This window comes from Tursiops truncatus, chromosome 1 (assembly GCF_011762595.2).
Source record: "Tursiops truncatus isolate mTurTru1 chromosome 1, mTurTru1.mat.Y, whole genome shotgun sequence".
Taxonomy (NCBI): Eukaryota; Metazoa; Chordata; class Mammalia; order Artiodactyla; family Delphinidae; genus Tursiops; species Tursiops truncatus.
In genome coordinates, this window is record NC_047034.1 from 95,505,635 (window position 1) to 95,516,074 (window position 10,440).

At 46.5% G+C, this 10,440-nt stretch overlaps 1 protein-coding gene across 1 annotated transcript; it reads right to left on the reverse strand.

Moving 5' to 3' along the window:
* Positions 1–3,365: 3,365 nt before the first annotated feature.
* On the reverse strand, positions 3,366–6,487 carry GPR88 (G protein-coupled receptor 88). The gene has a single exon (XM_019919225.3). It carries the CDS (start codon positions 6,485–6,487, stop codon positions 5,336–5,338), a length of 1,152 nt encoding a protein of 383 aa, XP_019774784.1. The 3' UTR covers positions 3,366–5,335.
* Between the last annotated feature and the right edge of the window lie 3,953 nt (positions 6,488–10,440).

Sequence of the window (10,440 nt, forward strand, 5' to 3'; positions counted from 1 at the left end):
TGAATTTAAAGTAGTATTTAGGACTGAAACTTATTGTTGCTTTTGTCAGTGTGAACAGAGCTTGGATAAGAGGAATATAAATCTCCCCCAAATGACAGCCTGTGATTTATACACATGGCTCATAATCCCATACGTTATTACTCTGGGATATCCTTTAGCAAGATATGAGTTGGGAGATAGGATTTATTCTCAGTCTGTTTCATTAAGAGGAAAATATATGTGCAAGGAAAGGATCAAATCTTTTTTCTCTCAAAATTACTGTCTTCAACTATAAACATATATTAATTATTTAGTATATTTCAGGTAACTGGTTACTAAAAGATAAAAGGCAGTATTTGCTCTACAAAAATAAAGAAATAAACCAAAACAATCTTTCCTATCTAGTTTTGAAGATGACACACACAGTAAAACAGAGGGAATACAAGGGAATATGTGGTACGATCAAAGAGGTGCAGTTCTGGGCTTCACTGGTGGCGCAGTGGTTGAGAGTCCACCTGCCGATGCAGGGGACACGGGTTCGTGCCCTGGTCTGGGAAGATCCCACATGCCACGGAGCGGCTGAGCCCGTGAGCCATGGCTGCTGAGCCTGCGCGTCCAGAGCCTGTGCTCCTGTGCAACAGGAGAGGCCACAACAGTGAGAGGCCCGCGTACCACAAAAAAAAAAAAAAAAAAAAAAGAGGCGCAGTTCTATTGGGGCAGAGCTTATGGCTGGGGGAGCTCTGATGAGCAGGGGAGAAACAAAGTGAGCCTTTCTGGAAGGAAGGATGAGGGTTGGGTAAGTGATGAGACACTAAGGGACTCCAGGAAGGTCCTTGAATGAACAAGTTACAGACACAGAACATGGGCCATGTTTAGAAGGCAGTGTAGAGACCAACTAGGCTATAGTGAAGGATGCAAGTAGGGGAGAGAGAGATTGGGGAAATTAGGGAACAGTCCCGTCATGAAGGGAATTCCACACTTAACTAAAAACTCCGATTTTGTCCTACAGTACAGTAGTTACCATCTCATTCTCTGGAGTCAGACAAAGGTTTGAATCCCAGCCCCACCATTTAAGTTGCCACATGACCTTAGGCACATTAATTACGTTTTTTCCTTTACTTTTTCTCTTCCTTCTTTCTTTCCTTCCTTCTCTCCTTCCTTCCTTCTCTCCTCCCTTCCTTCTTTTCTTTTCAAGTTTGACTTCACTTTTTTTAACTTTTCATTATGATAAATTTCAAAGATACGTACAAGTGAAATGTGCAATACATCCCATGTACCCATTGTTCCCCTTCAATAACCTTCGACATCTGACCTCCCTTCTTTCATCTACACCCTTCCCACTCCCTCCCTATTATCCTCCTTACCTATAGCACTAGGCCTGATGTGATTAAGCATCTGGGGAAACTCTATGTGTGGCGCCTGTTTAAGGAGTCCCTGCAGGTGGGTAGAGTTAGGAAAGGATACCCAACAAGGACCCATGTGAAAGCAGCATTGCCCTTAGGTTGGAGATACTGGGGTCCCAAGCTGTGTCTCATGCTTCAAAGGGCCTGCTCCCACCTGCCTCTGGTGTCTCCCCTTCCCACACAAAAAGGGGTCCCAAGGAAATGTGCAAATCCAAAGTCTGTGACTCCTTCAACAGGCCTGGTTCCTGGATCCCCGGAATTCCCTGCCTAAATGGCTTGAGGTGACTACCAGGACATGCTCTACCCTCTACGTGCACCACTAGGCACTGGCAAGGTGGCTGGTTGAGAGGTGGATGTGGGCAGAGCTTGGACCTGTGGGCTGAGTCCACACACACATGTGGAGGCCCCTCAGCACGCTGACTGCGAGAGGAAAAGCAGAAAGGCCTTGTTTCTGCAGACCAAGAGCTCTCGTCCGGAGATCCATTCTTGCCCCCATGCCCCACAAACAATAAGGGCAGCGCTTTAAAAGTGAGGAACGTCTATAATTTTCCTCAACGTTCTTGAATTTAAATTTATGCTACTGATGCCCTTTGTCAGGTCAGCCCCTAGGACTGCCAAAGACCCAGACGAGCAGCGTCTGAGTACCTGGAAGAATGGAATAAATGGTCACATGTGAAACAAGAAAGTTGGCCAATACAGTTGTCATCAGAAGAACAGAGTTGCATTAAACCAGGGGGCCAGGGCAGACCAACATTTCCTTGGTAAGCAGATCTTTTCAAGGGCTTTCTCTATTAGAGAGTCAAAACCCTATAGTATTTAAAAAACAAAACAAAACAAACAAACCTGTGGATGCTTCTGTACCTCTGTACAAAACAGAATTATTGTTTAAGCACATATTTCATTTTGGAAGAAGGAAAGTGCTACAAGTAATACCTATTACTTCCTAGAATTTAACCATTAAAATACAAGGGTGGTGCAGGGGGAGAGTGTGCTATATGTCTTAACAGGCATATACCTAAAGAAAAAAAGTAGAAAAGGCAAAGTAGGGCAGCCCAAAACAGCAATTAGGATTTTTCTTGAGTGGATAATGTGTAGTTTCATTTAAATAGGAACACAATCTTCATTAACTTAATCTGTAAAAGCAGTAACTCCAACTCCCAGCTATTGCCCGAGTAAGGCAGTTTTATTGTTTTTTGTTTTCTTTTTTTTTTTGCGGTACGTGGGCCTCTCACCGTTGTGGCCTCTCCCGTTGCGGAGCACAGGCTCCGGACACGCAGGCTCAGCGGCCACGGCTCACGGGCTCAGCCCCTCCGCGGCATGTGGGATCCTCCCGGACCGGGGTACAAACCCGTGTCCCCTGCATCGGCAGGCGGACTCTCAGCCACTGCGCCACCAGGGAAGCCCGCGAGTAAGGCATTTTTAGAAACATCATTGCTACTTCGAAATTTAAAGTGAATCAGTCCTGTGGAGTTAATTACCGGTAAATACAACCTGAAGTAGTTCTCCCACTTGGCACTGAACCAGCATAAGGTGTTCTCAGTGTTAGCCAGAAACACTGCAAGGTATCAGATACTTGAAAAGCTAAGTTTATAGGCTTGGCAACAGTTTATAGGAATAGCGGGAAAAATCGTCAGTAGCATCCACAGTGAGAAACATGGATAAAGGCCTAATTAAAAGAAGACCTTTTTGATAGAGATTTTGATAGAGATTTAGACAAGCATCCCCCAGCCCCCCCCCCCAAAAAAATTCAGCTCTCTGTTGTTGCAGCCTATTCCCCAAATCAGTTATACTTACAAAAAGGAAATTACACCTATTTCTTTTCAATGCTGGCATGTGGATCCTATTTAGTTATAAAAGGTAGAAATAATTTTAGAAACTAAAAGTAAAATTAAATAAAGCCAGAACAAAGAAATTACTTTCATCACCAGTGCTTCAGGATACAGTGTCATCTGCTTCAGCGTTCTCGAGGAGGTATGCAAGAAGATCAGAGACCGAAGAAAAAAACTCGGAGGAATAGTTGTCTGAACTTTAATTAAATATTTGAATCAAGAAAAATGGGAACAGATGAAACCTTAGTAAGAGAGAAATGGTGCATGCACAAAGGGGATAGATTAATAAAATGACTGCTGATCTATTACTGGTAATAAACACATTTGTTTTGTTTTGTTTTTCTACAAACATGTCAAAGTTTCCTGCAACTCCCATAATTATTCAAACACACAAGTGTTCCCACTATCCTGGCTTACAAATAAATGTCCAGGAGGCCAACAAAGCAAGCTGTTTTGGTTCCTGAATTACACAGTTAATTGAGGCTGTTCAGCCCCAGATCTGATGTAGTGAACAGTCAGAATTGCTGATAGCTGAGTATCTTATTACTTTACTCTCATTTTTATTTGCTAAAGTGATTTCACACAATTTTGCATTTCAAATATTTCTAAATAAATTTAGTAAACCAGAGATGAAAATGGCAAGCCTCAAATCATATGTTTTAGAACAGATTCCCATTTGAACTGTTCATTTTATATAACCGAGTTTATTACACCTTCTTTAACAGATATGATATTAATGGTAAGTGTCGTGGTAATACATAAAAAAACACTGTTACTTTCTAATGTGTGACTTGTCTAAACCCTAAAAAGAGCACAGTTGGCTTTGCAGAGCCAAATCATATTATTGATCCATCTTGACTGTGGTTCATTTGCAAGATAAAGTCCCACCTGGGAGTCTTCTCATAAATTGGGTCAAGACAAGAAGAACTCTAGGTAGCCAGAGGTGTCTCTGTGTCTCTTTTCAAATAATTGATGGCCACTTCTTCTGGTGTGTGGAAGAAGTAAAATGTCCTTGTCAAATGGGTATTGCTTTAGTACCACATGCCCAATAAATTCTAGCATCTAGGAGAGCATGCACTAGAGGTTAATATTAGCTATGCAGTCATGGTATTATTAGTGTTTAATTATTTCATGTGCATTGAGATATTTTAAATGTTAAAGAGAAAACAGAAGGACTTATTCTCCTTAGCAACCATTAGAGTACAGAATGTTCACAGCTGCAATCACACTCATAAGGCAGGTAAATTGATGACAAAATGAGGGTAGCAACTAATGTGCATGCTATAGAAAACCTGAAAGTGGTACCTAAAATAGATAGCCCCCTTATGTTTTCCAAAATTCCATAGCTGGCTCAGACCATCAATCAGCACAATGGAAATCTGTCACTTTAACACTCAATGCCGATTTTCAGTCTTAGAAGTGCAAAGGGCGGGGGGGGGGGGGTGTAAAATAATAAATCTGGGGGTTTTCCCCCTCACTGGCTAAGATGCTATCTCATTCGCGAATGATTTTACTTTATAAAAACCCTTTTAAAAATAAAGGGCTTAAGGTCTTAATGGCAACTCATACTGGTGTGCACATCTGTGGCTTCATTCTTCAGGTTAATATACAAAGGCTAAGTTATAGCAGAAGCATTATCGAAGGTAGGTTACTTTCTAAAATGCTTCATAAATATTATTTCCTTCAATATTATTTCCTTTGGCTCATGCACACTCAACGCGCTTCATATATATTATAAGATGATGAAGGTGGGAATGGTAATTATGTTATCAAAGCTGTTTTCCCAAAACTGTGTTGAAAGAAATTAACCGGTTCTTTCAAAATGTCAGTGTGCAAGTTCCTGAAGTTTCCCGGTGTTCTGACTTTAGGATTTTTCCAAAACACGCAAACAAAAGGTAAAAATCAGGTGGCCGTCGAAAATGACTTCGCGGACCCCATGTATACGGAAACCTCGGTTCAGGTATCCCACTGGGGTCGAAGGCGAAATCTTCGCACCGATATATTATTGAGCTTCACCCGCAGGAGTCTTCGTTCAGGCAGGGGATGCTTTCCAAGATCAGGAGGCGGTGGTGCCCAAGGGCAATGGAAGCTGGGAATCTCCGCTTCCCGCCCGCCCTGCCCGGGTCACCAGTGCTGGCCTGCGGCGCGAGTGCCCAGCTGCGCCTGGGACACCGCAGGCATAGCCGTGGCGGCGGCGGCGGCGGCGGCCGCCGCGTCGCCGATGCCGGGCAGGACGGAGCGCACGGAGCGGCGGAACTCCTCGTTCCTCCACGTGTAGAGCAGCGGGTTGAGCGCGGACAGAGCGCAGCACAGGAGCCAGCTGGCCGCCTGCACACCCCAGGGCACGGGCAGCGAGAAGCCGCTGGCCAGGCTCACCCACACCAGCGGCTGCGTGGCCAGCAAGAAGACGCAGCAGAGCAGCAGCACCGACAGGCCGCTGAGACGCCGCTGTGCCCGCCGCGGGTGCAGCGCTGGGGGCAGCGGCTGGGCCTGAGCCGGGTGCGCGGCACCACCCGGGCCTGGCGCGTGAGGGGCTCCCGGGAAGGCGGCGGCGGCGGCGCAGCCGGGCAGCTGGTGCAGTAGGTGGAAGTTGAGGACGCTGACCCGCTTGACGCTGACGCGCACGCGGCGCACGATGCCCAGGTAGCAGTGCAGCAGCAGCGCCGTCTGCGCCAGCAGCGCCGCGGCGGCCAGCAGCGCCGGGTAGTGGACGCGCGGGGGCGCGGCGCCGGGACGCGGCGCCCAGGGCGGGAGCAGCAGCACGAGGCCCAGGGCTAGTGCCCAGGACAGCGCCAGCATGCCCGCCGTGTGGCGCCTCTGGTACAGCGCCTGGTAGGTGGCGGGCGCCCGGGTGATGAGTAGGTAGCGGTTCAGGGCCACCAGGCAGTGGGACAAGAGGGACACGGTGAGCCCGAGGCCCAGCAGCCCGCCCCGCAGCAGGCGGTAGCTCCCCCCGGCGCCGTCCCAGTCCCCAGGGGGCTCCGCAGAGCCCGCGGGCAGGAGCCCGAGCACCGCCTCCTGTGGCATCCAGAGGGCGCAGACGCTGAGGTCGGCGGCACAGCCGTTCACGATGAAGGCGTTGCTCGTAGTCTGCAGCTTTCGGAAGGACGACACGAGATAGATGACCATGCCGTTGGCCAGCGTGCCCCCGATGGCCAGGCCTGAGTACAGGAGGGACACGGGGATGCGCCGGCCCGCCCACGACTCCTCTTCCTCGCAGAGCAGCAACAGCGATCCCCCGGTGGCGGAGGAAGTGGACGTGGAAGAGTTGGTCATTCTGGCCAACTCTTCACACCTCTCTGGCTAGCGTCGGCTTCTCGCAGCGCGGCGCATCCTGACACCCGCCTGCAGAGAGGGCAGAGACATCCCTTCAGCCCTCTGCCACCGACACAAAAGGCTGAAGCAGAATAATGGGCTGGGGGAGGGGGAGAGAGGGAGCTCTAGGAGAACGGGGGTGGCAAACGACAGGTGCCTGCCTGGGAAGTGTCTCTAGTGCCAGGCGAAGGGCCTCTTTACATTCAGCAAGCACCAGGGAAGCCCTAGGACAGAGCAATACAGAGAACAGTTTCCTCTTCTCCCCCTAAACACACACATAGACACACACACGGGAATGGCAGATGGAGCCCCCAGTTTCCAGGAGAAAGCAGAGATATCCCACCTGAGGAAAATACCAGGGGAAAGGGGTTGGGGGTATCTTACTTTCGGGCTGGTCCTTAGCTGGCAGTAGCAGAGGGAGGGATGCCAGGAAATACCTCCTCAGCAGCAGCATCTGTGGTCCCGAAATCAATAGGAGAAACTCATCTGGGATCAGTGCCAGGAGCCAAGTGCCTCCTTCTCCAATGCAGCATCCACGCACATGGCCCTAGGCAGAAACCAGCAGCTGCAGGGAGACTTCTCAGCTGGCAGCAGGGCTGGAGAAAGTGAAGTGGCAGGCTGCAAGCCCAGGCAGGTGGGCAGGTAGTCAGGCGGCAGCAGCAAGGATGCTTGGCTGCAAAAGCAGAAGCTCAGCTCAAGAGGAGAGCAAGCACTCCGTGCTCAGAAGCAAGAGTGGTGGCTGATGAGGGGAACCCACTCGAAGCGCTCTCCTGCTCAGTTATACATCACGCAGGGAAAAGGCAGCCTTTCCACACTTGCATGAATTATTCAATAGCTTCTAACTTGTGAAAGGGAAGAAAAATATCTTGCTCAGAAAGTGCTGTCATTAAACAAGTTTCTCTGTTTTTTTCTCAGTCTCTCAATCACCCTATTTTTCACTTTGCTTCGTTTTTCTTTTCTTCTTTTTTTTTCCTTCCATCAATGCTAGAATAAAATTTAATATACCCCCAATGTATTTCACCCCAGTCTGATGCATCCTGGGGGTGAGTTTTTCTGAGAGATAAATATACTCCTAATACCTACGACTGATCTCTTCCATCCCACATTTTCAGGGAGAACTTACATTCTAATTGAAATTCACTTTTTCTTTGGTAAGGTGGGACATGGGTCATTATCCACACAAAATCTCCAAGTCTTAATTTCAATCATAATTTCAGTTTTTTTCTCATCATCAAACTCCTTTCTAGAGGGTGGCTTCTGTTTCAGTAATGAAATCGAGGGTAAAAATGACATGGTCAGAAGTTTAAATACAAGTGGGTATCTGGGGGAAAGCAAGGGCCCTGAATGTTACACAGTTTAAGGGGCAAAGTTGTCTCTTTACTGCAGAACTTTTAATCTTGTGGTCTGTCTTAGATAGAGATTTGCAGTCTGAAGTTGGAATCTTCCACATGGGAAATTTTTCATAAAAGTCATCACCTCCCACAAATCATTTTTCACCAGGAAAATCATTTATTTGAAAATGTAACTCAATATAGAATATGGTAATACGGCATAATAGAAAAAAATGCTAGGTGGGGTTTCAGGACACCTGGGTTCTAAGCTGGATGTCCACCAAATAAATGGCCTTGGGATGGATCATTTCACTCTTGTCAAATAAGAAGTTTCACTCAGTGACTTCCAAGGCCCTTTCTGTTCGAACTTTCTATGAATCCTCATGCATAAATGTGACATTTCTCCACCCTAGTCTGACATCTGAAATATACCTACTCCGTCTAACATGTAATGTAGTCAGTCTCAGGTCACACGGCAGCAGTTTTTTTCCAGTCTGTCCCTAAGGGTGTCTATTCAGGATGAAGCACAAAGTGCACCTCCTCTGCTCTCTGCTTCCCTCTCTCTCTTTCAGAAACAGGGTTAGTTAATGACAACTCTGAGGAGGTAGGACTAAAGCAGGACTTGATGGATTTGGTCCATTTAAGTGGTATCTGATAGTTGAGTCGGGGGATTTTTTGCCAGTGTCTTTTATCTGTTGTTATTTGTCTTAAGGCTTTGCGTACATCAAGCACAGCAAGCCTGCAAGAGATCCCTCTAATCATTTATAGTTAAAACTTGTTGAAATAAAAATTTCCTCTCACGTGGTGGGGAAGGATTCAAGTTTCAGGTCCTTGGTCCCAGCTGCTGCCTTGCGTGGAATGAGCGAAGCCCCTGCTGGGGAACTCCGATGCCTTGCAGTCACACACTTCTGCCAAGACCCTCCCTTCTTTAGCCCTGGCCTGGAAAGGGACAAATTTTTGTTTGTTTGGGGGTTTGTTTTTGTTTTAAGCTACTGCATTTACATAATATAGGGTGGGAATTTTTTCTATCTTATTCCCAGCATCAAAACAACACTCAATTATAATTAATATACTTGTTAGTGAATCAGCGAATGGATGTGTGTATAAATGGTTTCATTTCTTTCCATGGTGAGTCAGTAAATAGTTTTCATTAGCATCTCTTTCCTCCTACCCCCGCAGGAACTTGCTCTGTGAACTATGCCCTCTGATGCTGACCCAATCTCTCTACTCTCCACTGCTTGCTTTCCATTGGCCTTACAAAAATGCTGATTTCACTGCAATTCGATAAAGTTTCCCTGCACTTCACCTCCTTCTCAAGGTGCCTACACAGCTCACTCCCTTTCCTGGCAAAAGTGCTCGCTTTCTGTTTCTACTTCCTTTGCTCGCATTGAATGCCCACCCCACACTGCTTTTGGCTCTCACCACTGAGACACTTTCCAACTGATCAAAGGTCTGCCCATATATAAAACTGCCTACTGGACATGTCCACATGGCTAACCTATGGGTATCTCAAACCCCAGATGTCCAAAACTGATCCCTTCCTCTTCTTTCCAAATCAGTTCCTCCTTCTCCTGTGTTCTCAGTGACCAGTATCGCCAGTATCCTGGTGCCTAAGTCAGAATCCTAGCTATTACCCTTGATTCCTTATTTTCTCTCTTACTCCTGATATCCATCAATCCCCAAGTGTCATCATTCTACCATATTAATTTTTTTTTATCTTTTCACTGATCTCTATTCACTTTGCCACTACCTGGTATCAGACAAACATCATCTCTTCTTTAAATTATCCCAACAAGGGCTTCCCTGTTGGCACAGTGGTTGAGAGTCCGCCTGCCGATGCAGGGGACATGGGTTCATGCCCCGGTCCGGGAGGATCCCACATGCCACAGAGCGGCTGGGTCCATGAGCCATGGCCGCTGAGCCTGCGTGTCCGGAGCCTGTGCTCCGCAATGGGAGAGGCCACAGCAGTGAGAGGCCCGCGTACCAAAAAAAAAAAAAAAAAAAAATTACTCCAACAAGCTCTAACTCTATGTGCAATCTTACCTTCCCCCAGACAATATGATCTTTCTAAAACCAAAAGACATCACTTGACATATTAAATATATTTATTTTTATCTGTTTCCTACCCTCTACTCTAATATACATTCCTTGGAAAAAGGAGGTTTACTTTGTTCACTACTATTATTGGCAGCTCCCAGAACAGTACCAGGCACATAGTAGACCCTTAATCAATATTTGTAGGAAAACTAGCAAGAAAATGTCACATTCTGCTTAAAACCTTTCACTGGGTCACCTGTTGCCCTCAGGAGACTCATAAATATCATCTTTGCTAATGATGTACACATACCATATGTACCAAGCATTGTTTTGAGTATTTTTCATCTCTTGTTTTATTTAGTCCTCGTGCCAGACCTACAAGGTAGCCAGGCTAGGGCCTAAATTTGCAGGCCAGGGCAGGAGTCCAGATAAAAGTCCATAGGTCACATGTCTAAATATTTTAAAATCATAAATCAAGCTATCAAACTGTTAAATAAAACATGTTCTATTCTCCTATCTTGACAAATATGCTAGAAAGCCAGGCTC

Coding starts and splice junctions, on each gene's coding strand:
- GPR88 (XM_019919225.3), bottom strand. CDS start 6,487: ATGACCAACTCTTCCACGTCCACTTCCTCCGCCACCGGGGGATCGCTG.